The following is a 25579-nucleotide window of genomic DNA, read 5'->3' on the forward strand; positions in this document are numbered from 1 at the left end:
AAATGTTTTCATAGGATATGGCACAATTCACTATCTGCTGTCCACAATCGCGTCGAGTACGCGATAAACGAAAGTTTATCTTTTATCGATGCTACGACGACTTCCGCCTTGATAAGCACGACGACAGCTTATGGAAATGCAATCTAGGAATGCCATTACATTAGAAACATAACAATTATATTACTCAGCGAGCCCCTGAATGAGTTCATGCACTCCCCACGCGCCAGGGTCTGGTGGAAGCAGTTCGCGATTTTGCAGTCCACCAACATAAGTGGCTCGTCCAAGCTTCGGCCGCAGCTTCATCGTGCCCTCCGCTGCAGCCTTCGCGACCTTGGCAGCCTCGGCAATGTCGCCGTCCTTGAACGCGTCAACAAATGGAATCATGACGTCCATTACGGTACGGTCACCTTCTTTCGCCGGCGTGTGGACACGGAGAGAAGCTAATGCTTCAACAGTTGCAGTCGCAATGACTTTTTCGACAGGAGTTCCTTTTGGTGCGGCACTCGATGCCGCTACAAGCGAATTGAACAGTGCGGCAAAGAATATCCCAAACACAGCTCCAAGTGTGCCGCCCATACGATCCTCAGTGATTCCGACAATAGCGTCAACAACTTTCAGAACCGAGCCGGACCGGGCTAGACCTTCTTCGTCCATGGCTTGTAGAAGAGCAAGAACACCGGCCTCAATCGTAGTGCCACAATCGCCGTCGCCCATCTCCGTGTCCCACTCCGTCAACTTGGGTTCGCTGGCAATGATGTTTTCTGCCGCTTTGCGCAGTTTGCGGTCAAGTGTATCGGGGTCGACGAGGATGTCTGTGGCATACGAATTCGAGTCCTCTGACGCGGGTTTGATGTCCATAGATATCGTTGCGTCTTCGTTGTAGGAATGCGTCTTTGGCCAGTTCAGTGCGTCAGTTTCGGCGTCAAAGTATTCCAGAATCTTGAAGACTGGAACGCCGCATCGTTTGGAAGCATACGTCGAATTGAACAGCGTGAGCGAGAATGCGGGTGCGTTGAGTGATGTCATAAACGTACCGGCCACTACTCGACTCGGTGTGATGCTGTAGGTCTTTTTAACCTGTGCGACTGCAACCTGTGTGACTGCGCGCATCTCGAGCGTCGACATGCCTCCGAGATTGTTGACAAGTAAAACGACCTCATCTGCTGGATCAAACGGGACATAAGCGCGGTCGCTGTCGGTTGGATCGATCATATACCGTAGCAGTTCGTCGATGAGACGGTCGATAGGCGGGATTGGGGACAACCTTCGCACACCGGGCTCGTTGTGGATGCCCATGCCGATTTCGACGGTCGTGCAGTCGAGCTCGCCGTACGCTGCCGGTCGTCCGGGGACGTGGCAGTGATCGAGGCCGGCGCTGATAGTAACAAGGCTCGAACCGGCGGCTGCACCAAGTGCGAGAACTTCTTCAAAGGAAGCGCCGGTCGCAGACATGCTTCCAAGTAATTTGTTCACTGGATCCGTTAGTCGGTATACGATATCGGTAGAGGCGACAACTTACATATAATTGTCCCGGCTAAACCGCGTCGTCCGACCATTCCGCCGTTCTTGCGCCCTACCGAAACGTCATCCGCAGCCTTGACGACACCGACCTTGTAGCCCTCGGCCTTCAATTTCTCACACGCCAGCCCAAAGTGCAGCATATCGCCGGTGTAGTTTGTAACAATCAGAACGTGTCCTTGGTCACTCGGCACAGCCATGCACCCCTTTTGCACCTGCTTTGCAGACGGACTAGCAAACAAGTCGCCGCAAATGGCAGCCGCGAGCATGCCAGCGCCGACATATCCCGCGTGTGCTGGCTCGTGGCCTGATCCGCCGCCACAGATTACGGAGACCTGGTTGCGCTGGTGCGATTTGTGGTAGATGACTTTATCTTTGTAGAGCAGACCGAGGTCCGCGTGTGAAGCCACCGTACCGAGCAGCGCCTGCTCAACCAGTCCATCTGCCTCTGGGAAAAAGTGTTTCGTCGCCATATCTTGCCGATGAGGTTGGACACCAGAGAAAAGGACTGCATAGAGATATCTAAATATGACGCACTGCGGCACTTATACGTTGCCCAGCACATGGTATTCCGCGCCCCGAGTTCATTCGCACGAACTTCCGATATCGATCGGCTCATGTGCGACTCTTGGGGACGTGTGCAGTTCAGAGGAACTTGATCCGGGGCGGGCAGCGCGGGCGCTCCTCCGATGCCCAAATTCAATGGCACTGGAGTTACCGCGTTAGGAGATGCCGGGCCGCCGGAAAAGATCCGCGCGGCTTCGGCGACCGTGCCGAATACCCAACCCCGCTTAGGGAATCTGAGCCGCACATGCACTGCGAATCCGGGTCGGAACCGTCCCTGCTGGAACGTCGCAATTTTGCTCTTCTCGATCAAAAATAGGGACTTCCTGTGAGGTCGTGACAGTTGTTGTCGCATTATACCCGAAATATGCGGAGAAGAAAGCGACCGACGCCCACTTGGTTCCTTGCCATTGAGAGAAACTGGAGACTACATCTCAGGGTTAGGGTCACGTTACCCCATTTTCTGTAGTAACACCATAAAGACCCTTTGCAAAAGTTGCGATAACCTAGCGTCTTTATTGTATTAGGGGAAGCAGAGGGCATGTCGGCGTCTAAAATCTTCTGATATATTAGTTCTGCGTAGCCTGTCAGGTAACTCTAACAGTCGAATTAGAAACACTCATCTCATAATCCACAGCAATTATAGTTACACTGAATGTGTTTTTCTGCTCGACTAATATTAATGTCTTGAGACAGACCGAGCAGCCTCAAAACTGCTTTCGCGCTAATTTGGCCAGCTTGTGGCCTTCTAACCCTGTGATGATTGTGGCGATGACCAGTACACTGGGGAAGATGACAGCGTCGACAATGGCGGTGAAAATGACGAGGTAGAGCCTACTGGTCTGGAGAGCGCAAGTACTAGTGATGGACTTTCTGGTGATGAAGAGAGAGATATCTTGGATATGGATGTTGAAGGATACAAACAATAATGGTACATTAAATTGAGACTTCATGACTTTCAGCGCTGACTTTCATTTCAGCTGTTCAACCGTCAGCTACAGTTACCTTATCAGATGTGCACTCACAAGGACGCCCGAAAGGTCGTAATTCTCACATAGAAATACTGGCTGTAGGCTAACGAGGAATGCAGTTCGACTTGTATCATCGAAGGAAGCCGGAGAGTGTTCGCTGGCTATTATTCAAAGTCATGCACAGTCTCGACAATGTTGGACTTTCGCTTATGGGTCAGATCCCCAGATCGAAGCACAGTCTCTATATACATGCAGGAAACTTATCAATGATTGCGCCACACTCAAGTCCCGTTAAATATGACTAAGCGAATTGTCGGCCATTCAGCATGACATCATTTACTTGTGCAACTCTGGAATTCCATTGCTGATCGTTTGACTAGCCCAGCATCTTAACCTTGGCGCACACAGAGAATAGTTGTATATAGAACGTCGTATCTAGAGAGACAAATGACTGAAAAATGGGTTCTTTCGGACAGACGGCGCGCACCATACGTTCGGAGATGAAAGTGGCTCAGGGTTAATCGATGCACATAACTTTCGGCGTCATTAATTAGGACTATCAAAGGCGGCAATAACCACGCGTATTGAAATATACAAAGGCCAAATGCATAATCATCTATACACGTTAAACTAAGCCTCATCCAATATCATGACCTTTACGCTCCCTGTCTGGGGATCCGCTGTTGTTTCAAACGCCTTAACGTTTCCATCGAGAGCAAACTTGTGAGTAATAAGTGTCTCGATGCCGTCGACCAAATCACCATTCATGAGTCGAATCGCTTTGGGCCACTGGTTCGCGTACCGGAACTGGAACGTGAGATCGATCTCGTTGACAGACAAGATCATGAACGGAATCGTCTGCGTAGAAGCGCCGACACCGATGCTTAACCAGCTCTAACGATGTCCCTTGTGTTGCAAAACAACCTCAAAAACTGTCGGAAATATTTTGATAGCCTTGCAGCACGTGTAGATGGTGAGGAATGATGCGCAACATGTCGCAAGAGAACCTTCGCTTGCGGAGGTATGGAACGAGGTGTTAGCAAGTTTATGATCGAGACCTTTGTGGAGCGAGTGTGTGTCTTGTTTTAAATCGTTATATCATTAACGCCCACTCGCCTAGCAAGTTACCTAAGATAAATGATTTGGTCTCGAATTTGAATCCCACATGGGCCATAAAATATCGTCAAAGGCAGCTGAGCGCTCACCGGGCATTTCCGGGAAGCCTATCATGGCATCCACACTGATATTACTGTTTAACGAAACTCCTGACTGCTGCATTTCGGGCAGTTGTTTGCTATAAGTTGCGCCCCCGCTATCAAATCTCCGACGCGCGCTATGTATTAGATCCCATCCAATGCTCGCACCCATTCGAGATCTCATAAGTAAGGTTGGTTGTTGTTGGTGTTGTTCCGATTTTGATGAAGAAGGCCACTTTAACTTGCCGATATATTCGATAATGTCGCAAATTCGGTTGTAGTGATCCCCCTCGGCAATCGAAAGAGACGAAAGTAGATTCCAAGCTCGACTTATCGCATTCTCCGCTTCTGTGTCATCAACGTTCAAATTCCATCTTCTCGTGAATTGTAATAATACAAAAGTGGCCAAAATAATATTGGAAACGTCTGAAGAAGTCCAAAAGAGCGTTGAATTCGATGCTGCTGCTGCTGATGCGCTGGACAGTCCTAATAAATGTAGGTCTTCATCAGGAGCCGTCAAATTGGTCGCCTCGGTTGGACATGAAATTTCTATCAGCCGCAGAGCTGCCACATAACACTTGGATAGATACGAAAAGAAAGATATCCGCGAAGAGCAAGTCGTCAAGCTCCTCGTCCTGTTTATGGCTCTGTCTTCCGTTCGACAGTCCACCGTGCTATCAGATCGGAGAAATGCATATGAATAAAGTCTAAGCTTGGTACCAAGAAGGCTCCGTTCCACCCCAGTCGTCCAGGTTGACTTGTGTCTCATTTCGAATTGCTCAATCTCCAAGTCAGTGGCTTGGATTACAGGTAGTGGGTCAGATGTGAGTCCGTCTGCAGTAGCGACATTTTGGCCTAGCAATTCCGAAAACGTGGCTTCCTTGTGTGCTAATTCCAATAGATGGCGGAATGTAGGATTGCAAAAGTCGTCACTGTTTAAAGCTTGCATAACTGCGTGGTCTGGCCTGATCGTGGCGGGGATTCCGAGTCTGGCGCTGATGCTACATTGGGTATTAGCAAATTGATCATATGATAAAACGATGGGGTAAATGGACTTTTGATTTACGATGAAGCAAGCAAGCCATGTATTTCTCATCGACACGAGCAATTCGTGGTCAAAAGCTGCCCCCTGCACAAATTCATTGAGATGATCCGGTCGATGAAGCCCCAGATGCTGTGCTTTGTGTGTAGCTATCCCGCAGTATGTCCAGGAAGGGTCGTCAGTGACCGCCCCGAAGGGCATTGGCCAGACGCACAGCAGTAAATACGCTTGTACGAGAGACAGCGAAGGGGTTTCTCGGATAACACTCTCCATAGCCAGACGTCTGATCGGCCAGATGAGACTTTTCCGGAACTCCGTACATCCCTGGACGGATCTTGACGCGACGGCGACCACTGCCCAGAATAGTAGGCGACAGGAACCACATTCTTGTAGCACTCTTTCCTTTGGAGGTAGAAATTGAAATCTTGGATGGTAATATCGGTAATATCTACCACGAGTAAGCACGGTCGTCCAACACAGTAGAAGCTTTTGAACACAGCGTACTCATCTAAGATATTAATAAATAGGTCCCTAGACACCATGGTCTGCTCTAAGATTTGAATGTCCGAGATTGGCGATGGGCTCGTATCAGTAGAAGACGGCGCGCCGCGTGCATTCTGCTCCTCGTTCGCCACTGACGGTGTATCCACGGGGTCGTTTACACGATTCACGCTCGTCGATGACTCCCATAAATTACTTCGGAGCACGTGTATTTCTCGCTCCAGTTCATCTAGACGGCTACAACTGTCAACAACGTCCCTGGTCGATGATTATCGGTTGCGGCGTACTCTCTTCTTGCAGTCCTTTTGTAAGACGGATTAATGGAACAGTCACGGCCAGACTTGTGGCATCGCGAACACGGAGCTGGGAATCTGTCTCCCGAATCACATCGAAGCTAAGAGCATGAGTTTCTGTTTGCCGAGTCCTCCTTGATTCACACAATGCCTACCTTCATTTGTCGGCAGTGCACGCACGCCACTCCTTTATATCTCTTGGCTGGCGGGTTCATTGTGTCGATGGGGGGTCAGAAAAGAATGAATACTATATAATACAAATCAATGAACAACCACAGGGATTTACTTCATTCGAGAGGGAGGCGAACAAGCACGGAAGTCTGCAAGCCCTTTTTCTTGGGCCGCGCGTTTCGATGATGTAACTAGCGAGAGGTAATAGAGCCTCCTTCACCGCCGCACTCAGAGCCATGTACTCGGCCTCCGCGTAGACAACGCCACAGAGCTTTGTCGCTTTGAGTGCCATCCCGGTGGACACTTAAGGGGTCTTGTGACATCCAAGACAGTTGCTCAGGGAACTCGATTATCCGCAACTCCAGCCGATGACTATTTTCGAAGATAATAAAGTTGCGTATCTATGGCCGACGTTTCATGCCAATAGGGCTTGCGAATGCGAATATTCGCAGATATCTGCTATATTCGTTATTCGTATTCGCAATTCAATACAGTGCGAATAATATTCGCTAATTTTATTCGCAGGCTTAAAGAAGTATGCGAATACGAATAATTATTCGTTATTCGCAAGTTATCACGTGACATGCTTAAAGAAGCTAGAAAATTGACTAATTAGGCAATGAGTACATACAGTAGCGTCCAACTGGGTCAGAGTTAGGGTCAGGTTGCGTAAGAGCTAGTAAAATCATGGTATACAGTTATCATCTCATTTTATAGATAGCAGATGAATAATATTCGCAATTACGAATATTCGTAACAGCCCTACATGCCAGGTCAAAGCATATTGATATCAGATATCGTGTTGTTCAGGAGCGCCTAGAGTCAAAGGAAATTTCATTGGTCTACAAGCCAACAGAGGATATGCTCGCGGACGTATTCACTAAGGGTTTACCTAAGATACGTTTCTAGAGGTAGTCTCCACTTCCAGGTTGTTCGGTCGAGCTTCATTTGGTTGGTTGCTGAAGCTAATCTTCGCTTCTAGACCTCGTAGCCGAGCCGTCCTCGCTTCCTGGATGCTGGAGATTGGCCAGCCCCGCTTTCAGATTGTCGGAGATCCGATCGATCTCCGCTATTAGGAGTCGGCAGAATCGCCCTATATGCTACGCTAGCTGGATTGCTTGTAACAATATATTTTAGAATATTATGTATGAGGTCGCGGACGGGGAGCGGGCGTTTCTTATTAGCGCGCCTCCCTCGGCTCTGTCCGAGTCTCTACAACCATTAACTGATTACAAAACAAATAAACAAAACTCTTCATCCTCGGACGACGTGTCGACCTAGACTCGGTGGAGCCTTGGAGCTCGCCGAAGGCCGAAGGTACGAAACCCTCAGGAGCGGCTTCGGCCATAGGCTTCAAATTCTGATCTGATCGTTGGCTGTGCCACGACCCCGCTCTAGAGCTCAGATCTGTTCTTAGGTAGCCGAATTAGTAGTGTACATTCGGTAGTAGTGATAGGCGAGCGGGGGAGCTTGAGGAGTTGTTTGTTTGTTTCTCCTCATTTGAGGTGTTCATGTATATATAGACCTGAATTGTCCGTGAGACTGGTCGATATCGAGAAGTAGACTCTCAGCCCCCTTTTCGACTGTTCATTCAGCTCATATATTTACTTCTCACACGCTGCCTTCACCGAGAGCGCTGGCTCTGATAGGCCGCTTTAGACAAAGAAAAATCCGCCTGGAACCAACAGCGCGGGGAAGCATTAAATATGTTTATTATATATCATATAACGTGTGTGATAAGCGAGCCCCGCCCTTTTCTACTCAACGTATATCTATCAATTTTGACACGACATTTTTCCACCACAAAAAATGGAATCCGCTTCTAAAGAACGTAGACTTTTATTAGCCCTCAAAGCAACCCAAAAACGCGCTCAGCTAAGCATACGACAGGCTGCAACGATCTACAATGTACCCGAATCCACCTTACGCGATCGAATAGATGGGCGACCGTCACGACGCGACGTTAATGGCTAATCTGCTGCTCGCAGAGCGCGACGCGGGATCCGTGGGCAAGCATTGGGCAATGAACTTCGTCAAACAGCAACCAATGCTTAAGACACAGCTTAATCGCGCGTACGACTACCAGAGAGCGCTCTTCGAAGATCCTAAAAAGATCGCGGAGTGGCTTGAACTTGACTTAGGGATGGATACGATTTGCGAGTAATCGTAACTCGTAATCGTATAGTGTTTTCGAGCCGCATTTTACACGTGTATAAACTAAAAGAATATTAAGGCGGGATTCAGAGGGTCAGGTTTAGTGCCTATGGACCCTGAAGTTGTCCTATCCAAATTGGATGTCAGGATACGAACTCCAACACCTCCGCGTCTTCCATTCCCTACCACCAACCCTTGGATCTCTCAGACGCCGCACAACCCGACAGAGGCTGTCTCACAGTCTGAATTCATCAAAGGTCGCATTGCCTGTCATCAAAATAGCTCACCGACACCGATTTATAATGCCGTCGATCGGCTTGCAAACGGACGCAAGCATTAGCTCGCACGGTCACCCTCCTCAGCGAACAAGTCCGTACACTTCAAAAGGCAAATGAATCATTAAGCAAGCGCCGGCGGGCAAAAGGACACGCATCAGGCTTGGAGGATCCCTTACAGTACAAGATGGGCAAGACCTTCACAAAAAGACGTTGTTGGGCAGCTGGAGCGTGAAACGCGTGAGAGTGGTGGTCGGAAGAAGAGGTCAGAGCCAGCTCAACGGCGCTGCAGTAAGTGCAGTAAGCCCGGACATAACGCCCGGACTTGCGACGGAGATAAAGAAACGTCTACTATGCATAGTTCCGATTAGTTTTAATTGCTTGACTTTGTTATTGTGTCGTAGCTGGGCTTAAACGTTGGAAGGGCCGTAGAATGTGCGCGGCTCGCTTATCACGCACGTTATTATTTTATATTAATATTAAAGACTAACTTATTAGTTATATATATTATATACTAATGTCTATGTTAATGTTCAAGACTATTTTATATATATATATATATCAGTTCGGGGCTTGGTATGCTTCTCAAAATGCCGAATCCAATCCATGCATTTCTCATTCCGTCGTCCAGCCGTTCTCAGTAACAGCGATTACCCAGTCGGGTGAAAATCCGCTGTTTTGATACCAAGACGCGAGGTGGTTTTTCCCTGCAACAATGACGAACGGCGGCACCGTCCAGCCCTGGGAATTGACGCCCTGGATTACCGTAACCCATTCCCGATTGCCAGGCTGTACCTTTTTTGCCTTTGCACGCCCGTCTGAGCTTGTGACAACCGTTGCGGTCGAGATAACGCCCATCATAAACCCAGTCTCGTCGAAGATATAGATATCCGTATCCACGATGCCATACTTCGCGTACATATTGCGTACAAGCTCAAACCAGCTACGAATAATAACTTGATCTTCGCATTTGGCCCTCTGGTAGTCGTACTTTCGCTGGAAACGCGTCCGGAGCTCTGGGCGGCGCTTGACGAACTTCGAAGCCCAACGCGTCCCAACGCGAGGCGCGTCGCGTGACGCGACTCGCGAGAAGTCGATTTGCCATATCTCCCACAATAGACAGCCGAGGAGGAAATCCTTTGGCGCCTAAGTCGAGGATGTATTTAACAAGAACTGATTCTTCTAGGTCGGTCAATCTCCTCAAATTGGCTGGAACATCGCGTCGTGGTTGTCGGCAACGGCCCGTCGGTGACGTAGTGTCGTTTCACTAATACCATATATCTTTGCTGGAGCCCTAACGCTTAGTTTTTTGGACCTTTGGAGTGCTTCGATGGCAAGGATGATCTTGCTTTCATTAGAAGAAAATTCCATGCTTTGATGTGGAGGGAAAGAGTGTCAAGTGTGGAGGGGGGCCGTCGAGGAGAAAATGCGCCGCTCGTTATACATGTACGTTATATTACACATTAGTATTATAAGTTATTATATATCATATGCGCACGGTTTATTATTCATTTAATACCGGACACGGCATATTGCCACTGCAAATACGGACTATTAATTTATTCTGTATCATTATTTCTCTATCCAATAACTGCAAGGAGACCTGCCGGAGACTGCCGACTGACGTGTTTCTCGTGGACTCGGACTTTGTATACGGTTCTGGAGGCCCGAGGGTCTGCAGGGTCTCGCTTAGCCGAATTGGTACTAACGCCCCTGTCCAGATGGCGGCCAATCAGGCCAGAAACAAAGCCTTTTGTCTCTATCCAAAACGCTTTTTTGATGTTTAAAGACTGATGGATGGTGGCATTTATCGGAACGCCGGGTATTATTTGCATTGTTTGTTTCTTTTGTCCTGTTTGCCGTTTTGTACAAAGCCCTAGCCCTAAGTAGAACCAAGAGCCCCTGGTCTCCATGTACTACTGGCCATACGAACTAACGTCCATTTTCATAGCATCAATTTACTAGGTGATTTTTTTTTGGCTTGCATTCTGCGCCTATGCCGAAACTATATAATCAACCTCAAACAGCTACCTAATTTTTATCAGGCCAACGACGCGTCGATATCATAAGTACAAGACAGCGAGGTTAGTACCAGAACATGAAGTCCGGGTGGTCGTCGCATATCTCCTCCATACCTAGAGCTCTCTTCTCAGATGCGTCCTCACTGTCTTGATTCCGCCTCTTCCAATCATTCACATGTCTTAAGTAGAACAAGAACACAATCGTAACAAGAGCCCCAACAACCAAACTACAAAGCGAGAGCACTTTACCTCTGTAATATTTCGGGGCATCATTAAAAATTTCCGCACCGAGGAGCGTAAAACTTTGTCCGAAGACCATAATAAAAGCCAGCGATCCTGCTCTGTTCTTGGGGTCAGCATATTTTTCACACCTAAATAATATATATACCACTGGGACAGATTCACGTTTCATACCTCTTCGTAAATCCAATGACATTGGAATTCATCCAACTCTGGATCAGAACTACAGAGGGGTACGTTCCCATTCCAACCAAGAATGTACCGCCGAAAGATAGATTCCTGGAGTCACTGACGATGAGTAACACCCAACCTACCGCCGCCAGCAAAAATGATCCGATCAGGAAGATGCCTCGTTTTCGCAATCTGTCTGAACAAATGCACACAATAATGGTGAATACTCCAGTCACAACATAGACAGGGATTGTCAGTAGTTGCGTCTTCAGTGTCGAGTATCCGAGCAGGTGGATGATTATGGGCAAGAAGCTGGAGAAGCACGCCAGGCTGATATTCATGCATGAATATACAAAGGCTGCATCATCATGTTAGCCAAATTTACCTAGGTATATAACGTTCGTCACAGATTCATACCATAAAACCACACTTTGGGATCTTTAATCACAGCAATCAGCTGTTTCGGCTGAATCTTGGCATGAGGTGTGTTAAAGGCTTCTCTAGACCTGCGCATACCGATCTCCTTTTCTTTCTCTGTAAATTGCCATCCGGCGGTCTCGGGTGTGGCAGGAAGCAGTGCCAAGACAACGAAGCCCATGCCCACAGACATAATTCCTATGAGTCCAGTATAAAAATTGATGTCCAATAGTAGTAAGTTTCGATATATGGCCACGCTCACCTTCGATGAGAAAGATCCATCGCCAGGCTCCCCAACCGTGGACGCCATTCAGATTATGCTCAACACCGTACGCGATCAAACCATTCATACTACCTGCGACCGCCATCATCGAGAAAAAGATGGCTCCCCGAGTTGCAAGTTCTTCTCTTCGATACCACAGCGTCAGGTATAATGGACCGGCTTGTATGAATGCCTCAATGGCACCAATCAGCACCCGAAGACCACCGATCGCCTGCCAGTTCTTAGCTTCGCACATCCTAAAATAATACAGCGAGTTAGTTTTAGACACGCCAACAATGTGCAACAACAGTCTTACACAGTAGTTACCAGTCCCCATCCGATCATTGCACTGCCTAGCTGGATGTTCGGGCCAATCGCTCGCATCAAAATATTCCCGGGAATTTGGCAGACAATGTATCCAATGTAAAAGAAGGCAACACATTGGCTCAGCTGCTTGGGGGTTATGCGTAATTCAGCATCCATTCCTGCAATGGCTGCATTGCCAATATCTCCACGGTCCTTGAACACAGTCAGAAAATACAGTAAAGTCGGCTATGGGAATGTGCAACGACTTACTAGTGTAGCCAGAAAGTACATGACCGCTATGAGCGGTAAGACGATAAGGTCAAGCTTAAGGACATATCGTTTCTCGGCTTTGATTTCCTCAGCAGTGAGGACTGCCATTTCATGCATCCCAAGGCCATTCTTTTCGGATACTGATATCCTTCTTGTGTTACTTGCACGTTCGATATCCTCAATCCTTGCATCATCCGGCTTTTCTTTAGGATGATCCATGTTTGCGGTCAAGAGAGACTAACTTCTTTCTGCTGAGCAACTCAACTTCAACTATCTTTGAGAGGGACCCAAATTAGAAACAGTTTACCTATTCGTATTAATAGCATTTTGACAATGTGGGGCCCCGCATTGATTGATACTAGGATCTAAATTCCGGGGTAGACATCTTGGCAGCCCTTGCTCTGCCCATGCGGGGATCGGAGTCTTAGGTAGCGAGTCGGCAGCGAGTCGGCCGCGAGTCGGGAGCGAGTCGGCGTGTTTGCGAAGTCGGTCCGTCCTAGACACCTAAAAGTATCTGATCAAAATATCTAAATGTCGAAGCATCGAGTCCCAAACTTGCTGGCACTCTTGATACGTCACGGCAAACTAATGCCGGCCGGAGCCGAGAAGCTTCTCCCGATCCGCGTCAGTGGTATACAGTAGAGCACACGTCACACAACCTTGGTCTTCCTCCCTTTGATCGCGATCGCCAGACCTATGAGTCATGACATATCTAGGTTTTCACTTCGCCAGTGCCCTGAATTCTTGGGCAAATAAAGTAAGTACGTACGTAGAACGAAAAACATTCGAGAGCACAAGGGTCTTCTAAATTCTCTAGCTACCTAGGTAGTCTTCTAAAACACTATCGGCACACTGCATTAAAGCGTCTTCTAAACCACTGCCATGGCATTGCACGGGCTGGCAACTCCACCAGGGATATCCAAAGGTTGACTGGTCAAAAAGAATGACCATTTCTGTCTACGCTTGCACTCGGCGGCCAATTCTTCCATATTCCATAGTTCCCCGATCGGCATACCCCATCCGGACAAGAATACTTCATGCAAAGCATGCTTCAAGGAGCTTGATCGCTCAGGAGGCCAGGCCTCATAAGCGTTGGTATCGCCAGCGACAGCGGCAAATCCAGTCTCCCAGTGCCATTTGGCGATCTCAAGCGAGTTTTCAACACCCGCAAAGGTTCGCTCGGCTCTATCCCCCAAGGCAAGCCTCTCCTCATGGGATCGACGATAGTAATCTTCGACCCAACCGGACCGAATGAGGAGGATGTCGCCAACCCTAAACTCAGTGCCCTGCTCTTCTGCGCACTTCAACAGCTGGTCCAGAGTTATACGATACGTGCTGAAGGCGTCATAGTGAATCCCGTGATTGTTTGCCCAAGAGCGAAAATCTAGGAGCACCCCTCTGCCCGCTATTGCTTTTCGCGCGAGGTCTATAATCAGTCAGCTACCGCCATGCACTCTTAGCGGGTCATTTCACACGAACTATGTACTCCTCCGCGTGTCGTTGGTGCGGGACCGCTGATGTCGTCTTGAGTGAAACCGCCGTAGAACGTCTTACTTGCTTGATATGGCAAGTGTCTCAGACCATCCCATTGACTGGAGCTCTGGGTATTGACAACCGCTTCGTCGTCGTTTGAAAATGGCTTCACAATAAAGCGATGCTTAAAAGCCCCCCTGTCTGGGTTCATTGGTGCAATTGGAACGTTCAGCGGAAGGCTAAGAGGGAGAGAGAGGGGTTAAAATGCATTTCACGACGTAAGGGGCATATTGATGCATACTTCAGGCTGATGGTAGTTCCTGTTTCAATCTCTGACTTGGCGGCAAGCACAGTCTCCTGTGTTAACAAGTTCAGAGACCCTAGCTCATCATGTTCACCGTACAAACCCCATGCGGAATAAGGGGGGTGGTCTTCCTTCAAAGGAAGAGCTTCGAATGCGGGACGAGTGGACATGATGCAATTCTTAATCTGGCGGTTGAAACTGGAAATTGTCAGGAGATGCAGCGGAGAGATATCAATACAAAAGAGGATACATCAAATACTTCCGTACAAGGGTGTTCCAATCAGACAATGTCTAGCTCCTAATTTCGGTCAAATAGAGTTTCCAATCAAACGTGGCGAGGCCAAATGAGGTATGGAAAGTAATAACAATTTAATTTACACAAGATCCAATCCATTCTCGCAGTTGGAGGGCATTGAATGACGAAACCTAAGTCGGCGATCGGGCCGCATTCGGTCTCGAGCCGACCTCGGGAGCCTCGGCGTCTGCTTGTGATGCTTCACAACACTTTGTATAGAAGATATATAATTAACCATGGATGTTCATGATTGCTGTATGCTATCAAAAATCTCTTACATAGTAATTGAATTGATACATCATCATTCGTTGATTTTAGACAATTAACCTCTTTCGTTCAGTCAGGCATAAATCGCACGCACTTTCAATTGATTGCAAAGATGAGAGACGATCTGAGAATCCTGACGCCGATTGGCATGCTGGGATACGGCTTCAGCGAAGCGTTATTTTGGGCTGCAGTCGAGGATGGCGTCGACGCAGTCATTCTCGACAGTGGCTCAACAGACAGTGGGCCATCAAAGCTCGCTCTAGGTACCACAACTGTCTCGCGCCAGTCGTATGAGCGTGACCTGAGTATCCTGGTTGCAGCATGCCATTCTCACAAGGTGCCGTTGCTTATTGGTATGGAGAGCCCATTTCAATCAGTACGTTGGTAGTGGACTTGTGTTGACTCTTAACAGGATCAGCAGGTGGGGATGGTGCTAATTCCCACGTTGATTTATTATTCAACATCATTGAGGCATGCATCGAGCGTGAAGGATACCGGTCTATGGAAATTGTCCGTATATATGCTGAAGTAGACAAGGATACAGTCAGAGAAAAATTAGAGCATGGCTTAGTGACTCCATGTACGCCTGCTGTTCCAGAACTGCAGCGCGAAGACATCGACGACGCCTCTCGAATCGTCGCACAGATGGGCCTAGAGCCATACTTAAAAGCCATGAATGAGCACCCTAACTTCGATATTATTATTGGCGGCAGATCATACGACCCATCACCTTACGCGGCGTTCTGCATGTGGAAAGGCTTCAGCGATCTGGGGATTGCCTATCACATGGGGAAGATCATGGAGTGTGGTGCATTATGCGCAAAGCCCAAGAGCAAGGAAGCATTGGCCATTGTCAGGAGAGATAGCTTCGACATAAGACCTTTGAACAAAGCAGCAAAATGCACAAAGAATTCAGTCGCTGCCCACACACTCTATGAGAAGAGCCGTCCGGACGTCTTGCTAGGTCCTGGTGGAGCTTTGGACTTGACCAAAGCTACCTATAACGAGCTCCCCGACCAGCGGACTGTTCGTGTTCGAGGATCCGTATTTATTCCAGAGACCCAATATACAATCAAGCTTGAAGCTGCGAGGGCGAGAGGCTATCGAAGTGCATTCATTGGCGGGTTCCGTGATCCGATTCTGACCTCTCAACTAGACGACTTTCTTGAACGCGGCAGAAGACGTCTCAAGGATTTCATAGCGTTTCCTTTCAAATTTGAGGCACACGTTTACGGCAAAAACGCTATCATGAAGTCTTTGGAACCTGATCCAAATCCCACATCCAAAGAACTCTGCCTGGTAGGAGAAGCATGGGCAGAGACACAAGAACAGGCGACCCATGTCGCAAGTATGGCAAGAATCTGGTGTCTACATGGAGACTACCCTCATCAGATCGCAACGGCTGGTAACTTTGCTATGCCTTTCTCGCCTTTCGATATCCCGCTAGGACCGTACTCGGAATTTTGCATCTACCATATTATGCCAGTTTCAGACCCAACCTCTCTTTTCACAATAACGGTTGATAGTGTCGTTGGAACAAACGCCGCTCCTGGTCGCAAATCTCCTACGACTCCTTTGGAGACTGAGACAAAGACTACCAATGGAGCACACAATGGCACGTTTGCAGAATTACCGAGCACACATTTGCTGGGGCAATCTCCATCGTCTGGATTCGTCTACCTTGCGTCGCTAGCCAGTGTGCTTCGAAGCAAAAATGCAGGGCCATATGAGCTCACATTTGACATCATGTTTCCTAACCAACAAATCTACGACCAAGTCAAAGAATCAAACGTCTTGACGGCCGAGACTATATCGCACTTGTACGGCATCCCGCTAGAGGAGGTGCTCGTCAGTATGTGGTGGGAACCTGCCCTAGCATACAAGGCGACAATCAAACGACCGACTGTCAGTGCAAGTTTTGGCGAAACGGATACGCACGGGAGTGCCCAGCATGCGCCATTGATGTATCTGCAAATTCCGAAAACCAACTCAGAGGGCGAGAAATAGGTTTCTTTCGTTACAATTGCCTTGCTGGACCCCCCGAATATGTAGTATACATATCTGACAGACATATATGGTTAATTTATGAACTAAACTTGGATATTGCGGTGGGAAGATGAATCGTTTAACTGAGGGTAATCGGAAATGTCTTTGAATCGATCGGCAAGCTGATCGAGCACTTCATTGGCCTAGCGGTATCGGTGTGTTGTAAAAAGAATTCATGTAGAAATATTTACTAGTTTATATAAAACCAGTTGTCGCATGCCACATAATCTGGTCATAGAGTATTTTTTTTTTTCGCAGAGTTGCAATTCCCAGAATTTTTAAATTAGCTGTCGAGAGGCTAAGGCGAGAACGGCGCAATAGTTGAGAGTCCAGCGGGACAGACCCGGACACTTTGTGGACAACATTATTATTGTCACCAGCCGCTCTCACTTGCCTTTCACAGCAGAAGCCCACACAACCGCAATGTCGACTGATCCGTTGTCGCTCTTCTCTCTCAAAGGCAAAGTCAACAAATATCACGACGGATCTGTCGCTCATGTTCGTTCATGTCTACATATTAATGTATATGTCAGGGGACCGCATTGATTTAAGTTAGAGGATTATGTTGTTTGAATAAATCAATGTCGAAGGTCTGCTGTGGGCTTGGGTGACGTGGGTAATATTCTTCTGACCTCGTAGCTGTAAAACCGAGCACGTGGAGTTACACGATTAGTCCCCCCGCGCTGGTAAATGGTAGATCCGTTCAGGGTTGGGTTGACGGCGTTGTGCAATTCACACCAGAGAAGCTAAAACTCTTACTTATTAGTTGACGAAGTAGGCCAAGGGGGGGTGGTCTGCTGGATTACTTGGACTACAGACGGTAGGATCCAAATCTTACTAAGAGGACAATGACAAGGGGGAAGTGGGAACAGCATGGCCATATACGCATACTTACAGGGGTTATAGGACTTGACAAGAATGCAACTGTATTCAAAGACTGAGATATGACTTATTCAATCATTTTACCTAACCACATCATATGTTTGCTTTCGCGTAATAAACAATCAAGCTTTGTCAGTTGTTCCGCTACTGCCTTGATCGGAATGCGACGCAGCCGGCTTCTCCCCCTCCTCGTCCTCTTGCTGCCATCCAGCGTGCCTTCTCCTGGCACCGGCCTCCATATCATTCTCCTCATCGGCGATTTCGAGAACGTCAACGTGATGGCGCGGTAGTCTGGCTGCAATGCCGACCACATCCCAAGGTGTCCAAGGGTTGCTCTTCTCGAAAATCTCGTCGATCTCTTCGAGCGACCGGCCAGCGGTTTCGGGATAGAAGAAGTATACGCACGGCACCATTATGGCGTTGATGACGGCGAATACGAGGTACGTGTACGCGCCGATGTTGTTGAACGCGACAGGCGTGATCATGACGACCATGAAGTTAAAAATCCAGTTCGCGGCCGTCGAGAGACCGTTGGCTGGCGCGCGAATTTGCAGCGACACGATCTCGGCCGGGTAGAGCCAGGTCATGCCGAGCCAGCCGATCGCAAAGAACGTGTTGAAGACAAAGAGGAATGTCGCGGCGGCAATGCCGGCGCTGGTGTTCCCGTTATCGGCGGCATGTGCGGTGCCCGTGAGCACGGCCATGGTCGCGGCCTGGCCGACTGCTCCAAACAGCATCAGCTTGCGGCGACCAATTCGTTCGATGGTGAAGAACGCGATCCACGACGCGATGAAGTACTCTGTCCCATTTGCTGCGGCCAAGATTTTCGAGTTGAGCGGCGAGAGCCCGATCGAATTCTCGTAAATTGTCGCGGCGTAGTACGTAATGAGGTTGATGCCGGTCACTTGTTGCATAGCCTGGTTCCAGAACGCAAGCATGGCGCGATGAAAGTGCTTCTCCCGCTTGAAGGTGAAAATGTCCCGAATTCGGCCCTGGTGCTCGGCCGAGATGGTGGCCTTGATTTCGCGGACCTGCTCGTCAATAACAGGATGGTTGATGTCGATGTCCGCGAGGGCGGAAAAGACGCTCTTTGCCTCCTGCTCGTTGCCATGGCGGATCAACCATCGCGGAGACTCTGGCAACTGAAGAACAGTGCAGACGAGAATGATTGCGAAAACGCACTGGAATGCGACGGGAAATCGCCAGTTGACCTGGTTATCAACAAAATAGAAGCCAAAATCAACCCTGCAAAATTTGTTAGAGAATTAGTTGAAATTGAGGGATCATATGGCGGATCATACCAATAGGATATTGCAATGCCACCAGTAATCAATGCGCCTTGAATCATGACTAACTTTCCGCGAGCCTCTGCCTTTGCGCACTCGGACTGCCACATGGGCACAGTTGCGGTAATGTAGCCATTTCCGTACCCAGTAATTACTCGAGCAACAATAAACTGTGCCAATGAAAACGAGGAGCACTGGATCGCGGCGCCAGCAATCATAATACACGCGCCGATAAAGATCATCTTGCGTCGGCCCAACTTGTCGCCAAGCCACATAGTCGTTATCGCGCCCATCATGCAACCAATTTCGTATAGTGCGACCGCGGTTCCCTGGATCGTAGAGTTGTGTGCGCGGACGTCAGCCGGGAGGCTGCTACTGGTGCTCATGGCCGGGAAGGTCTCGATAAATTCCGGGAGCGTGAGCAATCCCCCCATGACGCCCTGATCATAGCCGAATAGCAAGAAACCGATGCCCGCGATTGCGGCAACAGCTCTATTGAGTTTGTGGCCCCGTAATCCGTGGTATCGCTGAGGCATGTCGAAGTTGAGAAGTGTAGCCTAAACAAGCCAAGTCCGAAGCCGTGAAGACGCAATTTAAATGCTATTCGACGACGTTTATATAGCGTCGAAAACGAACGCGGGGTATGGCAACATGGAGCGATTCACCGAATGACGATGACGAAATATGGAGATCAGGGTTTGACCATAGCAGAATTTACAGCGTGAATGTTAAGGATCGAAGAGGGACGACCGGAATTAGCAAACGAGGATAAAAGCAAACAAAAGGTGCGTGAATAAAGTCTGTGACTGAGATTTGTCGAGCTGACTCAAGGTCGCAGGCGAATCCCCCAGATTTTGCGCCCGAGGACAAGGCTCGAGCCAAGCAGTGTCCGCACAGGCGAACCTCGGCACTTCCTAGTTTGGACATTCCGAATTGTGTCTCGGGGCAAGTAATTCCGCGCTTGGCCCGGTTTGAGTTGGCAGCGGCGCGCGCACCCCGCAAAGTCTAAAGCTTAACCATGAAGCGATCGTCCGCCCCGGACTTGGGACATCCCTAACCCGTTGACGGTGATGAAATTCTACGAGGAGCAGTCTACGATTCGATTTGCCACTCGCGATTACCTAAACGGTTGTCGGATCGAGCAGAAAAAACGGCCGATAGATTCTGAAAGTTGGCAGACGTAGAGCTAACGTACATATGCCCGCATGCACACGGCATGGAGAGGTCGAGCAAGCTTCTCGTCGTCCGCTGGCCCAAGGCTCAAGAATAGGAGTGCATACAGTGCTGCGGGTCTGCGCATCGCGTGGACAATTACCACGGCCCTGCACAGCCGTTAAGACAGTTTGATATTAACGCGGCATGCACAAAACACGCACGGATTCGATTAGCAAAATAACCGAACAGCAATATCGTTACCGCAGTAATTTTCTCTGCTTAGCGAGTAACGTCGATGTCGCGTGAGCACTTAATCGAACTCGGACTCGATCGAACGTTCAATCAGAAACGGCAATTCCGGGCAATGCTTACGGGAGCAACGGGGTTTGGTGGCACCCAGGCGCCGAGGCATGAAGATGACGTCACAGTCTCGTCGTCTCCACATTGACTGCAATGCGGGGTGCGCAGTCCAAACAAGGGAATGCCGACTATCTGCTGGCGCGATGCCTGTTGGAGTTGAGATGGTTCGTGACAACTTTGCGCAATGTGGACTAGGATAGACGAAATCTGGCCGGGTCATGCTGTTGACAGAACGTTTCCGGCATGACTGCCTGCGAGCCGGAACGGAACTGTAATGCAATTTGGAGGGTGGGTTGGGACGAGCGCAGTTGTTATGGATTATGCATTGCGTAGCCGAAAATAAATATCGATCACCGACCGTGACGTTACGACCCCGCTCTGCATCACTTCATCTGCCCAACTCCTGCTTCACAATAAACCATTCTACCACTTCAACAATCATCACTATGCCTTCTGCCAACGGAACCAACGGAACCAATGGAACCAATGGAGCCAATGGCAACTCAGCGCAGCTCAGCACGTCTGGTGTTCGATTTCCGCTCAAGCTCGTGGCTGTGCCCAGCAAAGACATCGGCGTCAATGCTGCGCTCAAGGCCGAGACGGATCCGTCGTTCGAAGTCAAGTCGCGCATTTTCGACGAGTTTGCGCTGCCGGGCCAGGTCGCGATTGTCACGGGCGGCAACGGCGGACTAGGGCTCGAGTTTGCGATCGTGCTCGCCGAACAGGGCGCGAAGGTGTACGCGATCGACTTGCCCGCTACGCCGTCGGTCGACTTTGCTGCCGCGGTCAAGTACGTCAAGCGACTCGGTTCGTCCCTGCACTATCGGCCGTCCGATGTGAGCAAACAGGAAGTCATCAGCGCGACCGTCCGCGAGATTGCCGCCGAGAACGACGGCAAGATCCACGTGTGTGTAGCGGCGGCGGGAATTTTGGGAAGGGAATTCGACTGCACGGATTATCCTGCCGAGATGTTCGAGAAGGTTATGGACGTTAACTGCAACGGCGTATTTTTCACTGCACAGGCGGTTGCCAAGCAGATGAAGCAACAGGAAATCCCAGGCAGCCTCATTTTGATTGCCAGCATGTCCGGCAGCGTCACCAACAGAGTATGCTAGTCAAAAATAGAGCGATTTTTTTTTTGCATCGGACATTAACACCTGATAGGAAATGAACTGGATTGCGTACAACACGTCCAAATCAGCCGTTATCCAGATGGCCCGCTCGCTGGCATGCGAACTTGGTCCAGCCGGCATCCGGGTCAATTCGGTCTCGCCCGGTCACATCCGCACGAAGATGACGGCTGCTGTACTTGACGACCAGCCGGAGATGGAAGCATTCTGGGCGAGCTTGAACCCGTTGGGCCGGATTGGTGCTGTGCATGAGTTGAGAGGTGTTATTGCCTGGTTGGCGAGCGACGCGTCGACGTTCTGCACTGGTAGTGATATCGTTGTGAGCGGCGGACACACTATCTGGTAGCGAGGAGGAGGCACCGGCGACAGTGTCATAAGCGGTTATTGGAATGTGGCTAGCGTACATTCGTTCAATGTAGATCTACCTATTGATGTAATAAAACTTTGTTGTTGATTCTTTCCATTGAAGATTGAGCCCAAGGCAGACAACAGCTGTCATCGGAGGTCAAGCTTGACGTCATTCTTGGGGTGGCTTGGGTATATGAATGATAACGATAACATGACGAGTAGGGCCACATACAGGCATCAGCAGCCAATGCTGACCCACAGTGACATTCATGCATGCGTCGGCAATCGACATCCAGGGCATGCATGGCCAGTAACCGTAGACAACACGACCATCAGTAAACAACCGCACGCCCACGAATGTCTCCGTGGCTTTTCGACTTTTGCGTTGGTTGGTTGTTTTTTGTGCGGTGACCTGTGTGGGCAATTCCTTTAAGGGGCTGGTTTGTGTGACATCGCTCGATCGGCGGCCGTGACGGCCGATCCAGGGTGCAACCGGAACCAAAACCGGAACTGAACTGGAACCGGACCGAGGCGGCGAAATCAATCGCCCCGAGGATCCGGGATGGGACCTTCGACCGTGCTTGTGAATACTGCGACACAGCCCTTCTGACTTAGTTTGGCCACCATACTGCGCCGCACAGCGTACAAAAGCGGTAGTCCAGCTGCTGAATACGGCATAGTGCAATGTGTGATGACGGGCTTGGTTGGTCTTGTGTGGTGGGTGGTTTGAGGTCACGTGCGTCGAGTGCCCGACTGAGGCTGGTACGGCCTGCGCCACCCGTTCCTGAGCTGGTAAAACCGCGCATTTCGTTCTTGAACTGACGCGGCCCGCAACTACAGAGCCAGCCTGTCTGCCTGGCTGCCAAAAAAGCCTCATTTTGCCTTCCACCTCCAGCAACCTCGGTCTCCATCTTCCAACTCTTACATCGTGTCGTGCACTCTCTTCCTGTCGAACAATCGCCTATATTTCATTCGACTCTCAGCTGTTACCCTCGACTGTCCTCTACAAGGAATGCCCCGCGTCTTCTGCGTTCTAGTCGTCGCGTGAATTTCCTTATCTCAACCCAACCAACTCCCCCGCTCCGCCACATTCGCCGCTTCACCTATGCGGTTCGCCATACGCAGGCCCTTCGCCATCCCACTGGTCATTCTTGGTCTCATTGTCATCATCGGCGTCGTCGTTACTTTCGACTACATCACTCTCCTGTTCGATTCCGTCAACGACAACGCGATCGACTTCGAGGTCCCAGCGACTGACAAAGACACTGGCCAGCCAGTCACTTCTCACCCGCAACTCATTCCTAAGATTCTCCACCAGACATGGAAGAACGAAACTGTCCCCGAGAAGTGGAGGGCTGCCCAGGAAAGCTGTCTGCAGAGCCACCCTGACTTTGAATATAAGGTGCATATGTCTGGTGGAAAACACACCTACGTGCCCATGCTAACTCATTCTTCCAGTTATGGACTGACGAGTCTGCAAGACAGTTTATTGCTGACGAGTATCCGTGGTTTCTCGACACATACGACAGCTATCCGTTTAATATCATGAGGGCAGATGCCATCCGTTACTTTGTTCTGCACCATTTCGGTGGCATCTACATCGACCTCGACGAGGGCTGCCAGTCCCGACTGGACCCACTGTTGACCTATCCGGCGTGGGTGCGCCAGGCCGATCCCACTGGTGTGTCAAACAGTGTCATGGGCTCGACCCCGCGTCATCCATTCTTCATGCGCGTCATGCTCGAGCTTAAAAACTACAACTTCAACTGGCGCGTGCCATACATCACCGTCATGTACGCGACCGGTCCGCTGTTCCTGTCCGTCATCTGGAAGCAGCACAAGCGCTGGGCCGTCTCTGACGCCGAGCAGGTCTGGATCTTGATGCCGCCAGAGCCCGGTGCCGCGTACTTCAACGACTTGCACGGCTCGAGCTGGCACGAGGACGATGCCAAATGGATCATGTATCTCGGCGGCCACTGGCTCTTGTTCACTGTGCTCGGGTTCGTGCTCGCTGCTGTCGTCGGACTCACATCCTATCTCGTTGTCAGACGGGTGTACTACCCGCGAACGTCGTTGAACTACAAATATCTCGAATATGGCGAATAGCGTGTGACAACAGAGTGATCAGCATGCAAATAAACCCTGTGATTTTGTTTTAGTTGGTTGGTAGGGAGTTTCGCATATCGGGATTCGTATTGCTTGGGAATTTATACAGTATATTCACGCTTTTTTTTGTATAGTTCTGTCCTCGCCTGTCGTGTTAGATTGGACCTATGCGGGCGGCAACATAATGTCTAGAACAACACTTCCGATCATCTCACGGATGTTTAACTACGAATACGAAGAATACAGCACGCCAGTGCTTAAATACAGTCAGATTATACAGTCAGATAGTCGGGCTTTTTGTTCCCTTGGGGGGTTTGTTCGTTTGTTTCTACGGGTTTTTTTGTCTCGCGCTTTGGTTTTGTGTTTGGTGACGTGACTGCGTCCAGGACGGCAATATCGTTTCGACCATTGAAATTTCGTTTTGGTTAGCAGTTTGCGCACGGAAATGAAAAAAAAAAGTTCGCCCGGGATGAGTTTTGTTTGTGTTCGTCACGGATGGCTGTGTTGAGGGTTCGGTATGATGGTTTTTTTGTGTTGCTTATGGATTTGTTACGTGTATATATAGTTTGCGGATTACTTGTCTAATATATGTTTCCCGTTAATTCTTAGAGATCCTGACGAGTCGCGATTGCGGCCCGAACGAGCAATTAAATACACCGTCGAATATAGAGATTTATTCACTCACGTGTGGGACGCGGGTGACTTTCCGGCCCTTAATGTCGCGTCGCATCATGGGCGCGTCGGCAGCCTCCGTTTGCTCTTGGACTACAGACATACTAGTATCCCACGTCGTCTGATTTGTGCTGGGATGCAAGACGGCAATAAAACCCCATGCTTGAGTATCACGAGGTCGAAATTAGCCCGGCCTTGAACAGCACAATTTCCCATTTTTGAGATAATAAAATCGTAACCACTCAACGAACTAACCCTCTGGAACTGCAGAATATGCGGAGTAAGGTTGTTCTTAGACCTCACCCTGCTCGTAACGAGTTCATAATGCGCAAACGCTATTCAGTGATTTTTGCTGCCGACTTCATCTTCGTTGTCGTCGTCACTGCTCAGCACCCTACAAACGAAATGGAGTCACGCGTGCCATCGGCTTTTTCATCACATACTGCAGCTTGGCGAAATGAGCCAGCTCATACGCCTACCTACCACACTTGACCCGCCAAGTAGCCGTTAACGTGTTTGTGGGTTCTATTGCGAGGTCGGACGCATCGGACTGACTTCATTATTTGTGCCGACTAGAAGAGTATTTTCTATTCACGTAGGACTTCGAACTGGTCATAAGCACAAGCCAAAAATCCAGTCTTTCACCAAAGGTCAAAGCATTTTGACCGCGGACATTAGGGCGCATTAAACAACACGAATTTTCGAATTATTAACTGTGACAAGGTGCTAAAGAAGAGTACTATGTCCGTGATTGAACAATCCAGTCAGATAAACATTTCCGGAAATTCGGTGGTAACTATTCATCGGCTTTATAAAAGTACCGGTCATAAAACTTCCATGACTTGCACAGCATCACCTTGGAAAGGAAACAGACTAGAGCCTC

At 49.3% G+C, this 25579-nt stretch overlaps 8 protein-coding genes across 8 annotated transcripts; 3 read left to right on the plus strand and 5 right to left on the minus strand.

Annotated features, from left to right (window-relative positions):
* Positions 1-180: 180 nt before the first annotated feature.
* On the minus strand, positions 181-1991 carry POJ06DRAFT_194084 (Dak1 domain-containing protein; the record flags this gene model as incomplete). Its single annotated transcript, XM_056184940.1, has 2 exons — positions 181-1472; positions 1520-1991. The coding sequence occupies 2 exons, from the start codon at positions 1989-1991 to the stop codon at positions 181-183; spliced, it is 1764 nt and encodes a 587-aa protein (XP_056045798.1).
* A 1946-nt stretch (positions 1992-3937) lies between these two features.
* Positions 3938-6458, minus strand: POJ06DRAFT_82055 (uncharacterized protein). The gene is made up of 5 exons (XM_056191609.1): positions 6241-6458; positions 6080-6186; positions 5796-6029; positions 5305-5739; positions 3938-5250 (listed from the first exon to the last, which is right to left on the minus strand). The coding sequence occupies exons 1-5, from the start codon at positions 6298-6300 to the stop codon at positions 4182-4184; spliced, it is 1905 nt and encodes a 634-aa protein (XP_056045799.1). The 5' UTR covers positions 6301-6458; the 3' UTR covers positions 3938-4181.
* A 4226-nt stretch (positions 6459-10684) lies between these two features.
* On the minus strand, positions 10685-12916 carry POJ06DRAFT_82157 (putative pantothenate transporter). Its single transcript, XM_056191612.1, has 6 exons — positions 12373-12916; positions 12113-12315; positions 11797-12053; positions 11535-11732; positions 11121-11475; positions 10685-11047 (listed from the first exon to the last, which is right to left on the minus strand). Exons 1-6 carry the CDS (start codon positions 12589-12591, stop codon positions 10771-10773), a joined length of 1509 nt encoding a protein of 502 aa, XP_056045800.1. The 5' UTR covers positions 12592-12916; the 3' UTR covers positions 10685-10770.
* POJ06DRAFT_82156 (uncharacterized protein) lies at positions 12917-14660 on the minus strand. Its single transcript, XM_056191611.1, has 4 exons — positions 14400-14660; positions 14147-14347; positions 13852-14084; positions 12917-13798 (listed from the first exon to the last, which is right to left on the minus strand). The coding sequence occupies exons 2-4, from the start codon at positions 14317-14319 to the stop codon at positions 13242-13244; spliced, it is 963 nt and encodes a 320-aa protein (XP_056045801.1). The 5' UTR covers positions 14320-14347; positions 14400-14660; the 3' UTR covers positions 12917-13241.
* A 163-nt stretch (positions 14661-14823) lies between these two features.
* On the plus strand, positions 14824-16978 carry POJ06DRAFT_274571 (uncharacterized protein; the record flags this gene model as incomplete). Its single annotated transcript, XM_056189619.1, has 2 exons — positions 14824-15064; positions 15124-16978. The coding sequence occupies 2 exons, from the start codon at positions 14824-14826 to the stop codon at positions 16716-16718; spliced, it is 1836 nt and encodes a 611-aa protein (XP_056045802.1). The 3' UTR covers positions 16719-16978.
* A 629-nt stretch (positions 16979-17607) lies between these two features.
* On the minus strand, positions 17608-19747 carry POJ06DRAFT_294833 (general substrate transporter). The gene is made up of 2 exons (XM_056190483.1): positions 18941-19747; positions 17608-18884 (listed from the first exon to the last, which is right to left on the minus strand). Exons 1-2 carry the CDS (start codon positions 19459-19461, stop codon positions 17762-17764), a joined length of 1644 nt encoding a protein of 547 aa, XP_056045803.1. The 5' UTR covers positions 19462-19747; the 3' UTR covers positions 17608-17761.
* A 936-nt stretch (positions 19748-20683) lies between these two features.
* Positions 20684-22333, plus strand: POJ06DRAFT_294834 (uncharacterized protein; the record flags this gene model as incomplete). The annotated part of the gene is made up of 3 exons (XM_056190484.1): positions 20684-20711; positions 20933-21546; positions 21605-22333. 3 exons carry the CDS (start codon positions 20684-20686, stop codon positions 21914-21916), a joined length of 954 nt encoding a protein of 317 aa, XP_056045804.1. The 3' UTR covers positions 21917-22333.
* A 690-nt stretch (positions 22334-23023) lies between these two features.
* POJ06DRAFT_236968 (nucleotide-diphospho-sugar transferase) lies at positions 23024-24024 on the plus strand (the record flags this gene model as incomplete). The annotated part of the gene is made up of 2 exons (XM_056185929.1): positions 23024-23320; positions 23377-24024. The coding sequence occupies 2 exons, from the start codon at positions 23024-23026 to the stop codon at positions 24022-24024; spliced, it is 945 nt and encodes a 314-aa protein (XP_056045805.1).
* Positions 24025-25579: the final 1555 nt, after the last annotated feature.

This window comes from Lipomyces tetrasporus (genome assembly GCF_029532465.1).
Source record: "Lipomyces tetrasporus strain NRRL Y-64009 chromosome Unknown POJ06scaffold_3, whole genome shotgun sequence".
NCBI lineage: Eukaryota > Fungi > Ascomycota > Lipomycetes > Lipomycetales > Lipomycetaceae > Lipomyces > Lipomyces tetrasporus.